The sequence below is a fragment of the Mesoplodon mirus genome, assembly GCF_964341445.2.
Source record: "Mesoplodon mirus genome assembly, chromosome: 13".
NCBI classification, from domain to species: domain Eukaryota; kingdom Metazoa; phylum Chordata; class Mammalia; order Artiodactyla; family Ziphiidae; genus Mesoplodon; species Mesoplodon mirus.
The window spans coordinates 16,669,076-16,693,054 of NC_138989.1; the positions used below are offsets into that span (position 1 = coordinate 16,669,076).

The following is a 23,979-nucleotide window of genomic DNA, read 5'->3' on the forward strand; positions in this document are numbered from 1 at the left end:
CAGCTTGGCAGAAACTCTGAGGCAGAAAGAAATCACTGTAGGCAAAGCTTCCGCTGCATCCTTCTGGGCACACGGAGAATAAACATGGCATTTCCCCTGGCATCTTACCACATGTGCTCCCAGCCAGAGGGGAAGCTCAACCCGGACCCACCTTTCGTGGAGAAAACAAACTTGGCTTCTGAAAGCATCCCTGAGCCTTGATGGGCACCTGTGCAGGACTCAGACCAGAACAAACAAGAGCTGGACACAATGGGTGGGAAGCAGCCAGGCCCACCCAGAGCACAGCTGGAGGAGAGGAAACAGACCCTGGAAGAAAATCTGGCAGCTTGAACCTTTATTTTTAGTATTTTTTTAAAAAGCATAATTAGAAACTTTCAATACAGAAATAATCCTAGCAAACCATTTAAAAGTTTTGTTGTTCAACAGGAATTTCACATCAGGTCCGCCAGGACGCCGGTCCAGCCCTGAATTCCCCCTCCCCCACCCCCCATTCATGTATGTGACACTCAGCGGGACAGGCACGCTGTCATCACCAAATCACCCCACCACCTGGGTCTGGATGTCCAGTTGCCAGAAGCCACGGTGGCTTCTAGCCTGGGCTGGAAACTTCCAGGACCCCCTCCTCTTGCCGCTTGAATTTGCAAGCACTGCTACACCAGTGTCACCTCAGAGCCAAGCTGTGGCCCACCCAGGAGGCCTGAGCTCTCCACACCCTCCATGGGACCTGTGGTCGCCAGGATGGTCCGGAGGATGGAGACCACGCTGTGGCTCCCAGCACCCCAACCAGACAGGGCTACCTGCTGTCACCCCACAGCACCGTCTTCCCAGGTCCAGCGCTCCCACCTAATCCTGTGGCTCCAAAGTGAAGGCCTGTCACACAGAACTATGGGCTTTTTGGCAGTTTGGGGAAGTGGGGAGACAGGTCAGAAGAAACCCCCAGTTTTTATTGATTGAAAACCCATCAACAGTGACATGGAAAATGTGCAGTGAGATCTGTGATGTGATTGTCCAATCAGGGCTTGGCCTGGAAATCACCTAGGAAAGGAAATCTAGTAAAACACATCATGGTGTTGAAATAAATTATTCCCAGGTTACGTGATCCTTTTAGGGGAAAGGTGAATGAAGCGTCTCAAGGGGGTGGGGGTGGGGGTGACAGTCATCAAGTGCAGATGACACTGGTTTCTCCTCCAGGGCACCACAGTGGGTCAGAGCCGGCTCCCAGCCCCAGCGGCCATTCCTTCCCATTCACTAAGAAATCCTCATGCTACCTTTGTACTAAAACAGTCCTGTCAGTGATCCAAGGCTGCCTGCGTGCAGCTCAGAGACATCGTCCCCACAGCCCAGCGGCCCCTGGCACCCACTCCTCACACTCAAAGGTGCCTGGGGCTGCATCGGAGACCCAGGACTCAGCAGGAGGCCCTGGGCCGACAGAGACCGGGGTGGGAGGCCCCTCCTTTCCCACCAACAAACCACCGGGAAGGCAGAGCCGCTCGGCCAAGAGCCTGGCTCCACGACGACAGGAAGCCATTCACTTTTTCTAAAAACACTGGACCCAAAGTGGGGCGGCCACAACTTTCGCTGCTGTGCCAACCAAACCTCAGTAAGAGAAAAAGAGTATGAGGAACTGAATTCATTTGATTTGGCTTCATTTTTCTTTGTTAAAATGATGCTCCTTAGTCCCCTTGCAAGCCCATCCCTGCACAAACACACCCCTACCTTTCTGTTGGAACCAAAACAGGTTGGTATATAAATTAGAAGCCACGGCTCCCCTGGGTTTGTACCTCAGAGGCATCTGGAAGGCAGGACAAGAAATCCGTTGGCCAAAGGGCAGGAGTGACTCCTTCCGTGGAAACGAAGGGCCAGGCCTCTGATGGGAACCCCAGGCCCACTGCAAGGCCAGGTTTCCCCAGCTGCCAGAATGGTTACAGGACGGGATGGGGAGGGGAGGGAGCTGGGCCAGCAGAGGCCCTGGACAGGGGTGAGCCCCTACCTGCCAGGGACAGACACCGACAGCCTGCAAGAGAGAACGAGTCATGTGGAGCCCACTTCACCAGCCCAGGTTGGCAAAAGGTATGTCTAGAATGTAATCCTGTCCCCTCAGGAAGCTGCTGGCAGTAAGTTGGGGTCGGGTGGGGAGGGGGTGTCGCAGCAGGCTGGCATCAGGGAGGCAAGAGCCAGAGCAGGACAAGGGTGATGCGCTGGTTAAAGCAATATACATTATGTACAAACTCCGGTTAATCAGTCCGCTCGGCTGGCAGCGTCCTCGCCGGGCCCAGGCGCCTTGGCCGGGGGGCAGGGGCGCCAGAAGGGAAGGGCAGGCTGTCCAACACCTTCTTGGCACTCGAGGGGGGAGGGGAGGAAGTGCCGATGGCGCCTCCCGGTACAAAAACGTGGAGAGAATTCTTTAAATAACGGCACGAAACAGTGTCCCCCGAGGAGAGGAGCCCCCTGGCCTGGGGCAGGGGGAGTGGCCGCAGTGCAGTCTCTGCAGTGGGCTGGGGGCATTAGCAGCAGCGTTTCTTTCGTTTACTGTTCTTCGTGAGCTTCACCACATCGTTCTGTTGTTGCTGCTGCTGTTTCGCTAAGTTGTCTTTCTTTGCTCGGAGGACCAGCTCTGTGATGCAGTTGAACATCTGTGAGGGTGAAGGAGACAGGGCGGCCTCAGACCCACGTGGAGGCCCCATCACAGCGTGGCCACCTCCCTGCCTCCCGGGGCCCAGCTTTCTCGTTCTACTGGTGAGTTTTTTTGTATGTGTATCTTCAAACCCTATCTAGAAGGAGGTGGTGAATTATAAAGGTCAAGGAGGAACAACATCAAAGACCTTTGAGCTATGTCTCAGGGAAGGGGTTTTCCAGTCTTTCTCTTAAAGGAGAAAGAACTCCTTTCCTTCATTTGGACTCTGGACAACACAGATAAAGGTGCCCCTGCGATGGACCAGAAGCACCCAGAGCCTGCCCACTCCACGCTACCTCCCTGCACACCCTGCCTAGAACCTTCCCCGGATCACCCCACAGCCCTCCTCCGCTCCCGGGAAAGGTAGCAAGTACGTGACATAATTCGCTTCACTCATTCCCGCAACCCGGGAGGCAGAGGCTCTCACCCCGCCTCAGTCTACACGAGGAACAGTGGAGCGTGGAGAGGACTCAGGGCCCCGCCACAGGCCCCTAAGTGGAAAAGCCCACACTGTGACCCTAGCCTGACGCAGGCGCCCGGGGTCCCTGCCATCAGGCAGCCCGAGCCCAGGATGCAGTGCGCTCTGGCGCCCCTGGGCTCCACACCCCACGGGCAGGCCCCTCCCGAAGCCACGAGGGCAGCCAGCCTGGGCTTGTGGCAAAAGGTCCTGCTTTTCTCCAAAGACTCACAAGCGCTTTCCAGCAGCTGCAGCATTAAGTGACAGGAGGCTGCCCTGGTCCAGAGGCCCAGCCAGTCTGAGGGGATGTGCCTCCGCAGAAGCCTCGGGGGGCTCGCCCGGACACCCACCCAAGCAAGCTCTGGAGGCCACAGGAAAGCTAGCTGGTCTCTGCAGGAGGCCAAGGCCCCAAGGAAAGCCAGAGAGCAGGAAGAGGTGACGGTGGGGAGGGCAGGGGAGGGACGGGGAGGCAGAGGACCGAGTGGACACCGTGCACGGCTGTGGTGTGGAGCACGTCATAGTTTGACTCAGCTTCTCACGAGCTGGAACCTGTTTACCATTTGAAACATGGGACTGATTTACCTCAGAGGACCGTTGAGATATGAGGTGGCACCTGTATAGAGCCTAGCACAAGGCCCGGTGCACACAGGAGGCACTCAATCAACGGCCTGTACTGTGACGTTTTCTGTCGGCCACCTGGATGCCCCGGGCAGGCCAGGGTGGGGCAAGGAGGCCGCGGTGGTGGAGCAGCGCTGGGCCGCGCTCGCCCCCCGCCCTCCGGCGCAGGCCTCACCTCTTCCACGTTGACGTTCTCCTTGGCGCTGGTCTCAAACAACTGGATCCCCATCTGCCCGGCGAATTTGTAGGCGTCTTCTGTCTCCACCACCTTCCGCTCAGGGTCGTCATTCTTATTCCCCACTTCAAGGCAAAGCAGGGTCAGCCCAGCCCCGTGGGAATGCCCTGCCACCCTCCATCCCACTGTCTACCCTGCTGGGTCCAGCCTCACCTAGTATTCGGCACACGTCATCACAGTTCTGGTTGATTTCGTGAAGCCACCGCTTGACGTTGACAAAGGATTCGGCGCTGGTGACGTCATAGACCACGATGACCCCATGGGTCCCCCGATAATATCTGTAGGACCAGGGTCTGCGTCAGAGCTTCAGCCTAAACAAGAGTAGCCCCTTCGCAGGACCCGCCTGCCCGCATCCAGACAGCGGCTGGGAAACGGCAAGGGGCGAGTGCTTTCCCCCAACACGCCCGGTGTCTCCTCTCCCTCCGGCCTCGGCTGGACATCCAGAGCCCAGCCAGAGGTAGGATGCCGGCAGCACTGCTGCTCATGCTGCTCCCCAGGCACGGTAAGTAGGGAGCGCTCGGCCCTGCGGTGGCCGGCCGAATTGTTCAGAGGCTGCCAACAGCTTGGAACTTCTTTGAAGTTGTTTTATTTTTAAAATTCAGGCAGTGTTTGCATTTGACATCATATCACCACTGTCCTCTTTTTAACATTCAAAACTTTTTTCTGTTCTCAAACCTGTCATAGTAAAATGCCATTCCAAGAACACGCACCACTTGTGAAGCCTGCCAAGGTCTGTTCTCACTCCCCTGGGGGCAGGTGGGCACCTCCCCTCCTGCCACTCCAGGCTCATCCAGGCCGGGGGGCAGGTAGGGCCTGGAAATGACCCGGGCATCAGGACGCATCCAAAAGCACAGACCCCGGCGCCTAAGGTCAGCTGGAAGGTCTGCAAGGCAGGAGGATGTGAACATTCCTCTCCAGACGCCACACCCCCCTTCACTCACGTGGCTCAGGAGGACAGATGGAGGACATCGGCCCTGGAAGGAAGAGGAGGACAGAGCCTCGCACTTCTCCAGAGCCTTCACTGACCCAGCGGCCAGGGGACAGACCCTGCCCTGACACGTCACATCACCCAGCGCTGCAGAGATCCTCACTCACTAGGGGCTTCTGAGAACAACGAGGGTAAGAACCACTGCCTGCAACAGGCCGTGCTCACGGGTAGACGGGGACTCCCCCCCGACCCAGCCCATAGCGCCTCTGCCCTCCCAGGGCTCATCAGGGCCCCAAGCCCGTAGGAAAGCAGCCCCTCCCAGGTGGCGGTTCTGAGGCACCACAGGCTGCACGAGGACGAGGCCGGCCAGGCTGGCAGGTGCAGCTGTGCTCTCACCTGCCTGCCCGTCAGCACTCTGGCCGACTCCTCACAGTCGAGGCCCGATCACAGGACACAGGTCAAACGAGCTCCATCTACGAAAGGCTGTGGGGCCCTGGGAAGGTTACTGCGTGCACCTTATGGCACCTCAGTTTCCTCAACTATAAAATGGGGGCACTAGGTCTTAACTCTTGCGGTGGTTGTGAGGACTAGAGATAATACATATTTCCACAAGGGCCAGCTCTTTATTATCACTGTTACTATTCCTTCAGTGACAACCTGGGCCCCCAACACAGATGGAAGAAAACCAAGGGGCAGCATGGCAGGCAGCAGTGACAGCAGCTTCCCCAGGCCGGCCACCAAGGCCGTGAGAAAAGCCCAGCCTCTCTCGCGACCCCGGCTCTGCACCCGCAGACACCCGCTGGCGTCCCCCAGGAGCTTCATCTGCCCGCAGCTCTGCCTTCCTGGGGACACAGCGCCCTGCCCTGGGGAGCCCGAACAATCAAGCCATCCAGGCCCTGCCCCTCCCTGCCCCCTAGAGCACCAGGTCATCACCTGTGTCCACCTGGTGGACACCCACCTGAGCAGGTGCAGGAGAGCATGCCGGGAACCGGTGAGGACATATGATCGTCCCCCACCAGCAAAGGACATGCGAGCAGTGGACTGTTTTTCCAGACCCTCCTTTGCTGAAGACAGTGGAAGATGCCAAGAAATACCTACAGCCGCGGCCCCAGCACAAGCCCCCACTGCTCCCCAGGGCCCTCCGCCTTCTCTGGGACCCAGGCAAGGGGGTGTCACCCGAGAGAACCAGTCCGGAGCTCAGAGCTCGGGCGAGGAGGGCACTGTGTGCTGGGCTTCCACCTCCTCCTGCATCAGTCATCACGTCCACATGCCACAACTTGGCTCTATGCCAGCACAGCGCCGGTGCTTCACACCCACGACCTTACTGATCTTTGCCACACCTGGTACGAGACAGGAGGGTCACCACGTCACCAGTGAGGACGTAAGGCTGAGTGGAGTGAACTGCTGCAAGTCACAGCCTGGGCCTGAGCCCAGGGCCAGGTACGCAAGGGGCTTCCCTGCCTCCGCCTCGCCCTCTGCCCTCAGCACCCCACCCCAGCCCGTGCCCCCAGCCGCAGCTCAGGGTCAGTGAACCCCAGCCACCAGGAGGCAAGAAACAGTGAGGGGGACAACAGGGCGTTCTCAGCAGGCTAACAGGATGCAATTTTAGTTTCTCTTTTAATGCCCTGAGTCAGAAAAGGCCATGTTATTGCCCCCAGATTGCCCCAATCCTTGGAAGAGAACAAACTCCTGAAACAAACTCCAGACTCCTTCCCTCAGCCCCCAGGCAGGCCGACAGCGTGCGGCACTCCCCCTTCCCGTGCAAACCCAGATTGCCTGCAGGCAGCAGAGTTCTCCCCCAGAGGATGAGGGAGGCAGTTCACCCTCTTCCCGATGCCCTGGAAGGAGGATGGCCGGCCGGGCAGGGCCGTGCTTCTCTGCTGAAAGGGCTCAGGCTCCCCCGCCACACTGCCCTGCCTGGAGCATTTCTTGTGGCCACAGGCCCAGTATCCTCAGCTGCCCTGAATTCCCTGACTGGTTTTAACCCACAGGAGGCACCAGAGCATCTGCCGTATGTCTCAGCCCCAGTCCCTTGGTGGTGGAGGGCCAGCAGAGAGCAGGGCTGTGGACCAGTTAAAGGCAAGAGCTTTGGCATCAGCCAGACCTCAGTTCAACTCCTAACCAAGCAAGCTAGGTTACTGCACCCTCTCTGGGCCTCAGTTTTCTTGTCTGTAAATTGGAGATAATCACAGGACTTTTTATCAGGATTAAATGAAATGAAGCAGGTAAGGTCCTTGGCGACAGTCCCGGCCCAGAGTAAGGGTATCTGGGGTCAGTGCCCGTTCCTCCCGGCCCCGACAAGAGGTCTTGGTCTTATTCAGGCCTCGATGCTTGGGCTTCCCAAAGCTCATGATATCTGTCCTACCCCAAGGACCCCCTGACCCCAGCTGCCCTCCTTAGCTGAGGCCTCACTGGCAGCTGCCGAGACACAAGGGGGCTCAGGCAGCTCATCGGGAAGTAGCTGCAGAGACCTGCCTTGGGCAGCCCCCAGGACTGGGGACCCCCGGGGTCTCGGGGAGTCACGGATCCCGGCACATGTGCTCACCACAGGGCTGGCCCGGTGACAGAAGCCCCCCGCCCCGCTCCAGGCCTGCTCAGGCTCTGGCCCCTTGAAGCCCCTTGACCAGGGCCACCCACCAACCCAGCCGGCACCCCTGGACACCCCGACGCTCCCAGTCACCACCGTGGGGGCTCTTCGGCCCTCACACTTCCCACCCCTCAGATCCTGAGCTGCCTCTGGATGGGTGGCCAGCTGGGGGTCTGCCCCATTTTCACCCTGCCGGGAGGAGACGACACTTCTTCGTGCCTTCCCAAGAGCCCCACTCACACAGGCTCTGCTGGGGGAGGCAAAGGAGAGGCCGATGGAAGAAGCGACCCCTCCAGGCCAGGCGCTGGCTCCTGCTCTGCACACACCCCAGTGTGGAGCCCAGGCGCTGCCCATCACAGGGAGCAGGACCCCCTTGGAAGCTCCCTCGTTTGTAAAACAGGGATGATGAGAGTACCAGCTGCAGGGAGCTCAGTGGAATCATCCATGTTCACACGTGGATGTCCTCAAGCATACGGGACTCGGCCTTAAAGCAAATCCCAAAGACAAGCCCTCTGGGAAACTAAACAGAGAGTTTAGGCAACTTGCCCAAGGTCACACAGCAGAGCAAAAATGTAAATTCCCAAGTGTCTGCCTTCATAGCCCTGCTCCTTCCTGGAACCTGTTCCATTAACCAACAGCCACTCCACAGGACCCCTGCTGTCTGAAGCTCCAGCTAGGTTTTCCTCCTGTTTACAGCTAAGAATCACAAAGGTACTGCAGCAGCAAAGGAGGACAACCCTCAGCGTGAGCTGGGTTCCCAGTCGACAGCTTTGGGGAGGCAGAGGAGGGGCCATCCAACGGCCTCCTACCTACCAGTGCTTCCAGGCCTCCCAGCAGAGGGAAGCCCCCTCCCGGAAGTCAGGGTGGTGACGGGAGCCTACACGGCTGACCCCATGACCCCGGCTGTCACAGCTGACACCTAACAAGAGCACTGTCATTGCCTAAGTGTTTCACCACCTGGCGAAGCCAACATCACCACTGCTACCTCATTTTAAAGACAAAGGAACCAAAGGCCAGAGGGTCAGCAGACTGGCGTGCGCTGTCCCACCACGCCCCCTCCTCTCCTTGCAGCCTCAGGAAGAGGAAGGGCCCCACTCGACGCCACCCACTGCAGCCAGCAAGGAGCTCACCTCCCAGCAGTCGCGGGGGCCCGCCCAGTGGCATTTCTATCGTGACCCGGCACTGGTGGCTCAACTGTGTCTGAATGTCGGTGGCAAGGGGTCTGAGTGGGAGCGGGGCTGGCCTGACTCACGTGGAGGTGATGGTGCGGAAGCGCTCCTGCCCGGCCGTGTCCCAGATCTGCAGCTTCACTTTCTCCCCGTTGATCTCCACAGTCCGAATCTTAAAATCCACTCCGATCGTGGTGATGTAACTGCCTGCACACACACAGATGTTAGCAGGGCCCACAGGCCGCCCTGGTCAGACCACGCCCTAAATGGCACAGGTGACCCTGGGCTCCACCATCCCGCCCCGCCCCGCTCACTCCAAGTGCCTGGTGGACACCGTCCTGAACAAAAAAGACGAAGTCCGAGCCCCAAGGTGAGGGCAACAGACAGGATACAATGAAACAAAGTGATAAAGAAGACAACTTCAAGAGCAATGAGTGCCACAGAGGAAATAAAACGGGACGTGACTTGGGGGAGGGGACACGCCCCTCTACTAGAGTGGCCGGGGCATGGACACGTTCACTGTGGCCTGGGAACGGTGGGAGCCTATGATGCATTCCGGGCTTCTCTTTTCTAGTCCAAACATTTTAAATGACCCACAAAATTAACTTCCTAAAACATAAACAAGTCATATGCACACTACTATATGTAAAATATATATATCTATATACAAATAAAATAGATCACGAATAAGGACCTATTGTATATATGTAAAACAGGAAACTACTCGATACTCTGTAATATTCTGTATGGGAAAAGAATCCAGAAAAGAGTGGATATATGTATTTGTATAACTGATTCACTTCGCTGTAGAGCAGAAAGTAACACAACAGTGTAAATCAGCTATACTGCAATAAAAACTAAAACAATAAAACTAAGTCCCCACCTGCAATTTGAAAAACACTGCTCCAGGCAGAGGAGAGGGCAGCAAACGTGGCAGTGGTGGGGGGAGGGGGGGAGTGGCCTGAGGTCAGGCACACGTTGTGGGGGGCGGTGAGCAAGGCCAGGTCTTGGCCTTGGTGCCATTTTCAAGAGCTTGGACTTTCTCCTCAGTGTGTGACAGGGAGGCACTGAAGGGTTTCATCCAAGCATGAGCTGCATTGTAAATAGCTCTCTTGGGGCATCTGTGTGAAAGATGGAGTTAAAGAGAATTTTTGGCAACAGGATAGTCCTGCCCAGGCTTACAAAGGCCCGAATGCTACAAGAGCCCATGTTCTCACTCCATTTGGAGCCGACAGTGTGACCCGGTGCCGGTGCCGCAGCCATGACACACACACAACTGACTCTATCAAGTGTGTAGAGTGGATAGGAAAGGTCAAAGTTCAAAGTGGGGTGGAGATCAAGGAAGGCTCTTGGGCGCAAGTCACATTTAGACCTGGCTTGAGAGAATAGGTATGATTTCAAAGGCTGAGATTAGCTGGGGGAAAGACATCCCACCCAGAAGAAAAGAACTGAGGCAGCACAGAGGACAAGGCGGCATCTGGCTCTCTGCAGGGACTGGATTACACCAAGGAGAGCAGCCCAGCACCTAGTGCTGTGGGCACTTGATACACAGCTGATGGCTGACTAAGTGAGCGAGCTAGTGAAAACACAAAAAAGCATGAACAGACAGCATGAGGCAGGAAGCTGGAAAGGTTGAACTGAAGATAGGTAGATTATGAAGGCCAGTGGTTTTCAACAGAGGATTGTTGAGTCACCCCCGCAGAAGACACTTGGCAATGTCTGGAGACATTTTCGGTTGTCACAACTAGGAGGGGGAAGGGTGCTGGCATCTAGTGGGTGGAGCCCAGGGATGCACTCAGCATCCTTCAATGCACAGGACAGTCCCCACAGCAAAGAACTACAAGGCCCAGAGCTTCAGTGGTGCTACAGTGGAGAAACCTTGCTGTGAACTCTGCTCACTTAAGAGAGGACCGCTGAGGTTTTTAAACAGAGGAAACCCTGCCAGAGACATGCATTAGCAAGATGAACTCAGCAGTCTGGTACGGGATGGGCAGGAGCTGCTGTAATGCTTCAGGCTACAACCAACAGCAGTCTGAACTGGTAGTAGAAATGGAAAGGAGAGAGGTTGCAAAAGAGGACCCTCCAAGAGTTGAGAGCTGGCAGGAGGGGGAATCGGAGGGGCACAAGGAGGAAGAGGAATGTTTTCCAGCACAGTGAGAAGTGCCCACTAGTCACCATTCTCGAACAGGAGACAACAGCAACGACAAACCCCTGGTGTTTACTGAGAGATTACGTAGTCCTGGGGAATCCTTGCAGTGGATTACCTACGTAATCCTACGTGGGAGGGATGGGGATCGGTCCCACTTTTAAAGATGAGCTGAGACTCGGTCACACTCATGGCCACATAGAGAAGACAACTCTTTCCAATGCCACGCCACCAGGGGTGTGCAGGGCCACTGTCAGGAGAAACCCACGTCTCCCTTCCTCAAGAGAGAGGCGTCCACCACGTAATCACTTCCTAAGTGAAGCTCGCCCCTCAATTGCATCACGGGAATTCCCAGAGGTAGTCACGCATCAGTCCTCGATCAGAGAGGCCAAGACAGCCCCGAAGCCTCTGCACTGAACCTGATGTGCTCGACCAATGAAAATGTGCCCCACTTCACCAGTGATCAGGGAAACACAAGACTGAACGAGCAGCACTCTTTGCCTATCAGCGGAGCAAAAATGAACACCACTAAGACCTAGTACCGATCAGCATTGACAAGGGGCTCTTTAGACCCCTTCAACTTAGTACAGCCTCTGTGAAAGGCGAACTGGCAGTACCTGTGAAAAATTTAAAAGCACATACCCCCTGACCTAGTAACTCCACTTGTATTCAAGAATAAACACACAGTGTGTCCCAAGAAATACAGCACCACTTAAAATAGAGGCAACCAGAAAGCATGCACGCATCAAGAACACTGTTTATGAACGACGTGCATCCCTGAACAGCCCAGGAAGCTGCACAGCCATTCAAAAGTACCACAAGTCTGCATGTAGACGTGCAAGGATGATCCTTGATATGCCGAGGGGAAGGCAAGTGGCCGGCCCACAGCGTGTGGAGTCGAGTGAGAGACACATCACACTGAGCAGAGGCTACCAGGGCACCCAAGGTGGGGGTGGGGCAGGGGGTAGGGAGCAGCGCTCCGTTTTCACTGTATTGAGCCTTCCTGTTTGACACTTTATACAGGCATGTCCTAACTTGTCATTTTTTCTTTCTTTTTTAAATGTTAGGAGACAAAAAAGATCCTGAGTAGAAAAAGGATGGGCCTGCAGAAGGATTTTTTTGAACAAGATAGATGAAGACCGACCACAGAGACTTCTAACCTACGCCCCCTCCTCCTCCTTCCCTGTCTGGCGATCAGAATGAGGACTTTTCTGACATTAGGCAGAGGCCAGGGTGTTCTGGCGCCAGGAGAAGGGATGTTAAAACCAAAACACCCGGCAGCATCCCAGGGACACACTCACCTGAGAAAGTGTTGTCTGCAAAACATCCCAGGGACACACTCACCTGAGAAAGTGTTGTCTGCAAAACGTAACAGTAAACTGCTCTTGCCGACACCTGCAGGGGAGGAAAGCAGGAGATGAGAGGAGGCCCGGGTCCCCACTCCAACCCCTACCCCTCTTCAGGGAGATGGTCCCGAGTCCTAACTCTTCAGAGGCAGAGCAGCCCCCACTCCCTCCCCAACCCGCCTGCACCAGAACACCTCTCCCCCTGGATCTCTGACCTCTTCCTCCATCTCAGTGTAAGACACGAGCTGGGCCCGTGTGAGGGCCAGGCCCAGCAACCCCAAGGAAGAGGCCCAACGACGGACACGAAGCAGGGGAAGGCCGACCAAGGGATACTGGTCCCAAGGTGTGTCTAGGACGTAGTCCCTGGAAAATGCACATCACATGTGGAGCTTCGGTTTGGTGAGAGACAAGGGGCTGCATGGCTGCAAAGCACCCTGGAGATCCTCAGGGCTATTCTGCACACGAAGAAAGTGAGGCGCAGAAAACTTGAACCGACTGTCGGCCACCTTCACCCCGGCTGATGCCACGGGTGGCTACATGGGCGGCGAGGGGGGCGTCCGCCTGACACCCCCCAGCCCGATAGCTCAGGGTGCTCAGACCATTTCACTTCCCACAGTCTCTCCTGTTCCAAGAACAGGCAGAACCGTCGTAAGGGTGGCTTCCCTTTACTTCAACACACGGCAGCTTTAGCCTCCAGGTGCACCTGTCCTGTGCCCTGTGTCCTCCTGCCCCCGCCCCTGCCCCCACCCCCCAAGCCAGCTGGGTCCACTGAGCACAGAAGGAAAGCACTAGCGCACAGTGCACTGCGTGTGGCCGGCACTTGGATGTTCCTGCAAGTCCAGCTGCATCTCTTAAGATGAGGTATCAGAGGCTCCAAGAAGCTACACGGCTGGTCTAGGGGCCTCGGCAGGAGCGTGGAGCTGGATCTGAATCCAGGGCTGTCCACCCTGGAGCTCCATGGCTCTTGCCAACACATGCTGCTTGGGAGGTCTTCTTGCATCTGCTTTGGGAAGTGGAACAAAAAAACCCAGAGTGGCTCCTGTGTCCCATGCCTGTCAGAGTCTTAGCAGCAGTGCTATCAAAGCTAGACAAGAGGAGACCTTAACCCAGGGTCTCAGACCCCACGCCTACGCCCCCAGCTAAGAGCGAACTTTGAGTGCGTGTGCCTGGCTGTGGGGAGGAACCCGTGCGCTCACCAGATACTCAGAGGGCGCTGCCGCTGCCCCATTCCCAGCGGACCCAGGCGTCCTCTCTGACGATCTCCTCTGGGGACCTCTCCAAGTGGGTGAGTCGCCCAGCGATGCCCAGAAGAACTTGTCTCATGGAGTGAACCAGGGTCTGACCATCCTGAAGACAGGCTGGGCGCAGCTCTGAGCAGACAGGTGCCGCAGCCCCGGTCCCCGCCGCTCAGCCGCAGCCTGCCGCGCTGGGGCCACTTCCTCTGCGAGGCTTCCTGCCCAGCCTGAGGAGAGCCCCAGTCCTGGGCTAGTCCCTCACGGCGCTCTGCCCAGCGCCCACACCCCATCGGCCCCGCCGGCTCCTTGCTTCCTCCTGGAGACTCCTGGCCCGCTTACTCAGCAAAAACCTTGTGTCTGGGCCACTGGGCCGTGAGTTCCTCTAGGAAGGAGGTCTCGCTTCACTTGCCCTGCACGTTCACGGGGCTGGAAGCTGGGCCCAGCGCTCAGTAGGGGCCAACAAAACACTGTGTAGTGAATTTATGACTAAGCCAATGCCAATCACAGACAGCCATGCTACCCAACGCTACGGCTGCAGCAGTAAAAGGAGCCCAAGCAGTGGTGGTGAAACTTTCGGGGGGCGGCAGAATCCTTTTTTTAAGTTACATGGTATCTGACTCGCATACGTCTAAGGGCGGGGGGGTGCTCTCTGCGTGAAGCAGGGAAGCAGCAGCGTCCCCCCAGCCTGGCCTCTCCAGGGGCCCTTCATTCACCCCAAGCTTGTTTGCAGAGCCGCTCAAAACCACTACAGTCACCACGTCAACGGCTTCTTCAGGCCAGCAGCCACCTCTGGCCTTGCTCTTCCCCCCGAAAGGAAGGCACACCCACCCAGAGAAACACCGTTTCCTAAATATCCCTGAAGAAGCCACCTTGGGAACACACGCTGCTACCATTCACCCTGCAGCACCCGCCCGGGGAGGAAGTGACGGGTACCAATCTGCCTTCACCACAGCCGAAGTCAGCAGCTTTCCAGGGGCCATGTCCAGCACGCACCCCGACAGGCCAGCCCCATCATCCTCGACCCTGCAGAGAGCACAGGCCCTGGCCCTTGATGCCTCTTGGTAGCGGGGAGACAGATTCTCTCTGCAAAAAGCTTACCCACCACTCTCAGTCACCACTGCTCTCCCTGCATCAAACTCCTTCTTGCCCCTGCCTTCTGCTTCTTGCCCTACACAGATGCTCTGGTCCTCAAAATGCCTCCACAGAAGCCCCCACCCTTGGCCGTGCTCCTCCCTTGGGCTCTAGTTCCCTCATCCCCCTTTGCTTCGGTTCTAGACTGTTGGAGACCCTTAGACCTTTGAGTAAAGTGTTCTCAGGTTTAATCCTGGCTCAGGAACTAATTCCCTGTATAGGCTCAGACAGGTCACCCCCACTCCGAGCCTCAGTTCACTAATCTGTGAGGTCGAAAGCTTCAACTAGACCTTCAACAGCCACTGCGGCCTCCAGGTTCTAAGGATGAGTCTGGCTGGCCCCATGGATCAGACGTAATGCTGTTACAAATCAGAGCCAATGTCAGAAGAGCATAAGAGAAAGTATACAACCTTAGGCACAAACAAGAGCTGCAAAAGCTGAGGGGTTGTATTCCAGAAGCGTGTACAATGTGGCAGAGTGGGAAGAAGAGCTCTAGGTTTATACAGAAAGAAACTAACACTCATTGAGGGCCTACTGTTTGCCAGGCCCCACACCAGCTGCTCACAAAGCATCATGTGCATTAACTCCTGGCTTTGCCTCTGAAGAGCTGTGTGACTTGGGGCAAGACAGTCAGCTACTCTGAGCCTTAGTTTCCTTATTTGACAAACCACACAGGCAACGTGTAAGGATCAAATGAGAGAGTATCTATGAAATCGTTTGAAAAACCTTAAGGAAGCATCACATAAGGAGCCAGGTTCAGGGGAGGGCGTGATGTTAGTCTCCTTGCTCAGTTGCCAAAGCTTAGTTTGAACTTCCATGGCTACCATCTCCCAGCCTCATAAGCATTGGGCTTTGAGTATCAGCTCACTGTCAGGAGAAATTAAACTGTAAAACATCCGTCTCCTCTAAACAACGTAGTCCTACACGCTCGGACTGAACAAGGAACCAGGTCACATAAATCTTGACCCAGTGAGTCTTCTCCCACACCTAACTTCTGAGTGAAAAATCAATACACCATGCAAAATGTACAGTGAGAAAGGGGCCAAGACCATCTCCTGGGTTTCACCAGGGAGAAAAGCCAATAGGGTGCATCTTCTGGCTAAGCTTATGCTTTTTATTTTTGTATATCAACACACAGGCCCCAGATGTCTTGCAGAGAGATAGGGACCCTGACCATGGTAGCCTGACTTTAACTCCAAAAGGAGAGAAATCACCCTGGTGCCAGCCCCTCAGAACCAAGGTGAGGGCCGAAATCAAAACCTGAAAGGCATAAGCCTCAGGACCCCATGAAATGCCCGAGGCCATCTCCAAGAACGAGGCTACACAGCTTGTCTGGTTTTCTTTCATTCAAACCACAATAAATCCATCCTCCACCTTTCTAACTCCTCCCCCAGCCACAGCTACTCTTCATCTCCCTAGTTAGCCCCTAACTTTTCTCCCTTCCACCAGCAGCCTCAGAAGCTTCAGCCACCCTTCACCTGATCCAAACCACCAGCCACGTCCCAATCCAGCTCCACGGTGAGACCACGACCCACCCACCTTCCTGGTCCAGCTATGACACTGTCACAGCACTCCCACATCAGGGTCTGACAACCCCTTTGATTTGGTCCCCTCTTTCCTTAACAATCCATGGGTTCCACCACCAACCTGGCCCCTGCCTCCAGTAACATGACCCTGCTGCCAACACTCAACTCAGGTCTGGTCTATAAGTCTGGCACGTTCCCAAACCTCCCTCCCCATCATAAGATCCCAGCACCTCTGCTAATGCTCCCATAAACCTCCTGGGGCCTGCCTCCCTGACCCCTTGGTCACCCCATAAACCTGCTTACCTGCCACACTCCAAACACTTCTAAAACCCTCCACCCTGGGACTTCCCTGGTGGTCCAGTGGGTACGACTCCGTGCTCCCAATGCAGGGGGCCGGGGTTCGATCCCTGGTCGGGGAACTAGAGCCCACACACATGTCGCAACTAAGAGTTCGCATGCTGCAACTAAGGAGCCCACCTGCCGCAACTAAGACCTGGCACAGCCTAAATAAATAAATAAATAAATGTTTTTTAAAAATCCTCCACCCTTTCTCAGAAACCAGCCTATCTTTTCTTAAGACACTTGATATTCATTCATTCATTCAATAAGTATACATTAGGCATCTACTGGGTGTGAGGCACTGCACTAGGCACTGGAGAGGGAGCTAGGAGCTCTACAGGAGTGTATAAATGGTCAAAGCACTTTTGTAATGTTGGCCAACCCACCTCCAACACCCGTCTAGCAGACAGTATGTAAGAGCAAACACACACTGAGCACTCACTATGTGCCCGGCTCTGTTCTGAACACTGTGTGTGCATTATTTCACTGAATACTCAATCAGCCCAGTGAGGCAGATCCTATTACTATTCCATTTTACAGATGAGGAAATGGAACCATACAGAGGTAATAATGCAGCAGGAATGTACCAGGCCCTGCACAAAGTGCTTTACCCGTCTTACATCATTTAAACCTCACAGGAATCCCATGAGGCAGGTTCTGGGAATATGCCCATTTTACAGAGAAAGAAACCGAGGCTTACAAAGGCTACTGATAACACATCAACAGCTAACATCTATCCGGAGCTCACTTTCTGCCAGGTCGAGTACTAAGCACTTTCCCAGCTGTATCTCATCCAGTACTCACACCACCCAGCGAGGCAAGTCCCCACTTCTCAGATGAGGGAACTGAGGCTCAGAAAGGCGAAACAACTCGCCCAAGGTCAGAGTGAGGAAGCTGGTAGTTCTAGGACTCGAACCCAGGTCCCTCCAACTCCAGAGATCGCGCGACTTGACCAAGGTCATACGTGAGGCAGGGACCGGCGCGGCGAGTGGACCGGGCGCCCAGCCCCAAGCCCCGCGCACCCGGCTCCGCAGCCCGGCACCCCAGCCTCACCTCGGCGCGGCCCGGAGCCCCTCCGCGCGCCCCTGGGGCCGCCGGCCGCCCCGCCCGCCCCGCGCGGGCCGGCACCTCCCCGCCCGCCTGTCCTCCCCGAGGCTCCTGCGGGCCGCGCCCGGCAGGGCCCACGCCGCCTCCGGCCGCTGCGGCCCTTACCGCTGTCGCCGATGATGAGCAGCTTGAAGAGGTGGTCGTAGTCCCGGGCCATGGCGGGCGGGGGAGGCGAGCGCTAGCGGGCGGGGTCGGTGCTGGCCTCGCGATCCGCAGCTCCCTCCGGGGTGCTCCGGCAGCGGCGGATCCACTTCCCGAACAAACAGCCGGAACTGACAGAAACACCTCCCTCCGCTCCCCCTCCTCCTCCTCCTCTTCAGCAGCCGCCGCCGCTGCCACCACCTCCCTCCTTCCCGCCCCGCCCCGCCACTGCGCAGGCGCAGCTCCTGGCACCGCCTCTGCGCAGCCGCGGTCGCGGCCAGCCGCGCCCTCTCCGCGCTCACGCACTGCGCATGCGCCCTGGCAGGGTCTCGCGGGCGCTGACCGGTCTTCCCCGCGTCCCGTCTGTGAACGTCGCTGCTGCCAGACCTCCGCAGCCCCCTGCCCGGAAGTCTCGGAGAGCGGAGCTACGGTCGAAACCTAACTGCAAGAAGCCGAGAGTGCCGGAGAAGCCCGGCCGTGGCCCGGGACGGACTCGCTTCTTCATCTTCAAGACTCGCAAGCGCTGCGGAGAGAGAAAGACTGGCAGGCAGTGACCGGCGGGGCGGCTCTTAGGCCGAGCTCCCGGTTTCTCAGGACTGGGGACTCGGACACTTCGCTCCCTTCTGTCTGGACGCTGCCTCCGGGGTGCTGACTCCGGGCCCTCCACCGTGTCCCGGGGCTGTGGACAGGACGCCTAGGCGGCTGGAGGCTGCGGAGTTTTACAGGACAGGAGCCGGGACGTAGCGTGTTAGGAATGTTGGCCTTTGACGTAAGCGCTGGGGCGAAGTCACATCCCAGCCCTGTGACCTCTTGAAGCCTAAGTTACCCCGTTGGTAAAGCGGGATGGGTGGTTCCAGATTCAGCGTCTCTTCCAGCTTGACGCAGAGCTTGGGAGATGAATGACCCGGCGTGTAAGATGCACCCCTGGGATCGACAGCAGCAGCTCCCGCGGCTTCAGTTGCACAGCATCTACAGATAATACTTCTCCAGATCGCGTGGTAGGAAGACCTGGGCCGCAGAAGTTAAGCGGTATTCGGTTTATCATTAGCCCTAGTTTTTTTTTTTTCCCCCCCGTTTTAGAGTAAGTTCCTACCTGCACTAAAAGTAGGACGCGCCTACCGCCATCATTTGTAGAACTGCAGGGAAAAGATTTGTTACTTATAAGTTCTGTACAGCCCTGTCCCTTTCTAGTCAAGTACCTGTTGGATATTTCTACTTGTTTTCTCAAACTTCTTTTTATCTTGACTTTATACAAAATAGTGCTTGTGGAGTTTTTTTAAATGTACAGAAGCTTACCAAAAAGCACAAGTTACTGTTTTTCCCTCAGACCCACTCCTCACAGGTAACCCCTGTTAATAAGTTTCTTGGATACCTTAAAATGCTTAACAAATTTTTCTGAATGCATAAATGTCCTTCAATGAATTTTCTTTGTGCAATCACATGTGTATGTAAGTTGCCTTTTCTCTTTAACAACATACTTAAACCTTCTGTCATTTCACAGCTGCGGGGTACTGGCACTCCATCATACGGTGGTATTTAACCACTCTGCTGTTGATAGGCATTCATGTTTATAATTTCTTGTTATTATAAATATTGTTGCAGGGAAGATCCTTGAACAGCACATGGAGTGTCTGACTCAAGCTTTTTGAGTTGTTTTTCCAGGAGCTGAGAATCAGCCTGGTGATGACAAAAGAACATGGACTTGGGATCCAAAGGTGCTAGCTGGGAGGGGAGCTATTCATATGATCACTGAAAAAATGGTTCTTCTTGGTCTGGGAAAGGTTAGTGGGATCGCCTTTGATCCAACAGTTTTAGGAAATATAAGGGAAGAAAGAAGCCTCAGAGTATTCCCCAGGCAAGCACATCCTCCCCTGACCAGCCAGTGAGGCAGGAAGTCACTCTAGATCATCTTCTCAACGTGCTCTGGAATCAGAGAGACTTTGGTTCAGATGCTTTGGAATCCTGGCTCCATCTCTTAAAAGCTTCGAGATTTTGGAAAAGTCACATCACAATGTCTCAGAGCCCCAGTTTCTTCAGAATAGTTGTAAAGATTAGAGATATGTTTGCAAATTACCTGGCTCATACAGGCATGTGATAAACAGTAACTAATGCTGTTAAACCAAGGTCATTTTCCACTGACTCATTCATGCTTTCGGCCATTTCCTGTTGCAGACTCAAGCACATATGCCCAAGGCAGCCTCCTGATATCAGGGCTGTAGGATACTTTGAAGAAGTAGAACAGAATTGGCCATTATGAAGACCAGACTCCTGACTTGCCTGCCTTCTGGAAAGCAATAGGCATTAATTCCTTCATTTATTCAAGTAGCCATTTAATGAGTACTCACTATTTATTATGTGCCACAGACTATAGGATAGAGCTTTTCCCATCCAGGAGCTTTCAGTCTCAGCAGAGATAAGACACACTCATGAGAAATAAAATATACATGACAATATAAGAGAAAATAGCTGTCAAGCAGCCTAGACTTCAGAGGAGAGCTATCACTTTCAGCTAGAATGATGGGGAAAGGATTTCATCATAAAGATTTCATGATGGAATTGGAATTTAGAGAGCTGTGAACGGCGGGTGTATTTAGATAGCTTCTGTCACAGCCGTAAGGATCATCTGTTTTAGCTTTGAGGGAGAAGCCCCTGCAGGCCAGGATGTGTGCCTGGCTCCCAAAAGTGAAACTGTGAGCACATTTCCCTCTGGAAACATTGTTTTAAATTATCTAAACTACAATTCAATGACGAGCTATGTTATGGTAGCTAGATTATAAAGTCTATATCTAGAAATAGACAAACTTTTGTGACCTGAGGTAAGTAGCAGTATGTGCCACTGATGGGAAACTGTGTTCCACTGTTCTGAACAGCCAGCTTACAGATGAGCTTTGCAGTACCACCTGTTCATACGTTAGAAACTACACTAGGGAGGCACTGAAAGTTCTTGAGCAGAGCAGCAGTATCAGAATCTTTGGGGAAGGTTATCTGGTGCAAGCATGCAGGGCGGAGTTCAGCTGCAGCGCTTTAAGGGTTACTGCCGAAGCCCAGGTGTGAGGTAACAGCAGGCAGGGACAGGTGCCAACGCTATCTACCAAATCAGTGTTTTTAAAAAATCACACAGGGACTGCCCTGGCGGTCCAGTGGTTAGGACTCTGCACTCCCACTGCAGGGGCCCGGGTTTAATCTCTGGTCAGGGAACTAAGATCCCACAAGCCACAGGGCACAGCCAAAAATAAAAATAACAAAATTTACCTGACAACTGGATTCCTTTGCTGATTCAGTAGGTACTGTGTGCCTACTAGGCGCCAGGCACCGAGGATGTAACAGGAGCAAAACAAAGCCCCGCCCTCGGGGAGGTTATGGTACAATTGGGGAAGATGAGTCAACGTACATTTGAGGGCTTACTGTGTGCCAGGCACTGATGGAGGAGCTGGAGATGGAGCAGTAAATAAAGCTTTAAAATCCCTGCTTCTGTGGAGCTTACATTCTGAGAATGCAAATAAATATGTGTTAAAAGGAAAAACCAAGGAGTAAGGGGGACAGGAGTGTACACAGGTTTACAGAACAGAAAGTGATGCCGTGGAGGGGTGGGTATATACTGTTCATTCAGTAAGTTTGGTTGTGAATGAAAAGACAAATGGAGTGGCTGGTGAGAACAGTGGGGTGAATAAAGTATTTTTCAGGATAGCGTAGGTAGAGGGTTGGCAGCCAGTGAACAGTAAGGACTGAGCAGTAAGGGTGGAAGGAAGATGGGTTCACAGCACTTTAAGAAGCTCAGCTGGCAAAGAGGAGAGGAAAGAGGTGTGGTGTCAGAGGCTGAGGGTAAAGGAGAGGGACCCTCATGCCTGAGGTGCCTCAGGGTAGCAGTAGGAGAGATGAGGGCCAGTGTGGCAGAGGCCTGGAGGGAACCTGTGAAATCCACAATTCAGACTGGTCAGCAATGGATTCTAAAGTTGCTGAAATAGGTATCGAAGGAGAAAGTATATGCTGCAATCATGTAATGGGGGAATTGGGTGTAAACGAGAATTGAGAGGGCAGGTACACTGAATGTCAGACTTCAAATGAGGAGTGGGATGGGGCACCATCCAACATGCTGGTCCAAGAGGGAAGGACTAAAGGGAACCATCTGGTCTCTCCCTTTGATGGGACTGGGAATTGGCCTTTTACCCCTCACCTGCGTGCCTGAGGCCGTATCAAGAGACTTGGCAATCGCCTTGCCCTGCGCTTTGGCAGCCCCCTCAAATCAAGTGACCATGAAGTTCCTTGATTGCAGGGACCATCCTGATGTCCACTGGGGACTAGCACATGGTAGGCGCTTGGTTTCTGTTCAGTTAAACTGAAGCCACACACAGAATTTAAAGAGTTAGAAGGAACATCAGAAATAATCCAGTTAAAAAAAAAAGAAAAAAGAATCTGGTTGAACTCTCTTGGAATTTGCTTTCTGTGAGGTGTGGGCCAAATTTGGGGTCTCTCACGTTATCAGGGTCAAACCCCCTTCCACTAAACCCTTCAGTAGGATTTTTCTCCCATCTTCGAGATTAGATCACGGTTTTCAAAGTATGGGCTGGGGACACCGGGACTCCCTATGACCCTTTCAAAGGATCTGTAAAATTGAAACATTTTCAGAATACTGAGATGTCATTTGCCTTTTCCACTCATTCCTTACAAGTGTACAGTGGAGTTTTCCAGCGCCTGCATATGTGACATTGCAACAGACTGAATGCAGGAGACATGAGAATCCAGAAGTGAAGAGGCTTGCAAAAATGAAGAGCAATGCCACTCTCATTAAAATGGCTTTTGGGGGCTTCCCTGGTGGCACAGTGGTTGAGAGTCCGCCTGCCGATGCAGGAGACACAGGTTCGTGCGTGAGCCATGGCCGCTGAGCCTGTGCTCCGCAACGGGAGAGGCCACAACAGTGAGAGGCCCGCGTACCGCAAAAAATAAATAAATAAATAAATAAATAAATAAATAAATAAGGTCTTTTGGGAAATGCAAGAGGGAAGACATATGGGGACCTATGTATAACTGATTCACTTTGTTTTAAAGCAGAAACGGACACACCATTGTAAAGCAATTATACTCTAATAAAGATGTTAAAAAAAAAAAAAGACCCAACACAGCCAAAAATAAATTTAAAAATTTTAAAATATAAATAAATAAAATGGCTTGTTTTGGAAAAGATATGTTATGGTTATTTATGCTAATATGTAATGGATTTATTCTTTTTAAATGAATAAAGCTTTTAAAGTTGACCAGTTTTGATGTCTAAGATGGTAAGTATCAGTAGGCAAATTACATATAAGCCAGAGCTCTTTGGGTCCTCCATCATCTTTCACAGTGTGAAGGAGTCTTGAAGCAAAAATGTCTGAGCAACGCTGGGTTATATACCGCTGCGCCCAGCTTCCCACCTCCCTTTTCTATGGGAACCTAAATGGTAAGAAAGATCTAACGTAGCTTATGACCAGGCTGCCATCTCAACCAGAGAGCTCAGAGCAGCATCACAGTGACCGGTGTTTCCATGCAGACACACTCAGGAGTCTCACCCAGAAATCCCACTGAGCTAATAATCCTTGGACCAGTTTTTCTAGTTTCCGAAGCTTTGTTAATATCAACACTACCCTTCCACCAAGGCAGCCTGCAGGGAACCCTCCTAGCAGCTCAGAACCACCCAGTGAAATAACTGGCCACACAACCTCAGAGATGCTCCTTTCCTTCCATACCTCAACTGTACTCATAAAACAGGGACAGGCTCCTGGCCTCTCCTGTCGGAAGCACTGCTCCAGCAATGACAGGGGAGTGCTTTCCAGCCCAGGCACAGTGAAGCCCCAACCATGTGCTTACACACCTCTTTTTCAGTGTTTTAGATATTCAAACGCAGTAATCACTCTGCAAGAAAAATCTGATTTTAAGTTAATAGCTTTTCAACCTTCAGACTCAGAGAATTAACACCTGTTAATTCTGGGTCCAGCAATCACCCCTGGATAAGAGCACTGCACTTGCGACGCACCTTGAGCGGTACGACGTGCCCGCTGCTCAGTCCCCGTTTGTCAGTACACCGCACTTTAATCACATCATCCACATATGCAGCACCTCCCGCGTACCCAGCCACGTATGGAGGGCATTACCTCATTCACTCCAGACAAGCCTGCGGGGCTTGTCACTGTACTGTCACTGTACAGATGAGGACATGGGCTCTGAGAGGTTAGGGGACATGCTCTGGCTTAATATGAAGTGGTCAAGGTTTAAACCTGACGTCCAAGTCTGTGCAGCTCCACTAGGGCGCTCTGTACTAGACTTTTTAAAAAATTTTTTAACTTATTTATTTTTGGCTGCGTCGGGT

At 53.9% G+C, this 23,979-nt stretch overlaps 1 protein-coding gene across 1 annotated transcript; it reads right to left on the minus strand.

The window, feature by feature from the left end:
• Positions 1–317: 317 nt before the first annotated feature.
• Positions 318–17,817, minus strand: RAB35 (RAB35, member RAS oncogene family). Its single transcript, XM_082640076.1, has 6 exons — positions 17,604–17,817; positions 12,159–12,209; positions 8,752–8,875; positions 4,138–4,262; positions 3,925–4,049; positions 318–2,633 (listed from the first exon to the last, which is right to left on the minus strand). The coding sequence occupies exons 1-6, from the start codon at positions 17,653–17,655 to the stop codon at positions 2,505–2,507; spliced, it is 606 nt and encodes a 201-aa protein (XP_082496202.1). The 5' UTR covers positions 17,656–17,817; the 3' UTR covers positions 318–2,504.
• Between the last annotated feature and the right edge of the window lie 6,162 nt (positions 17,818–23,979).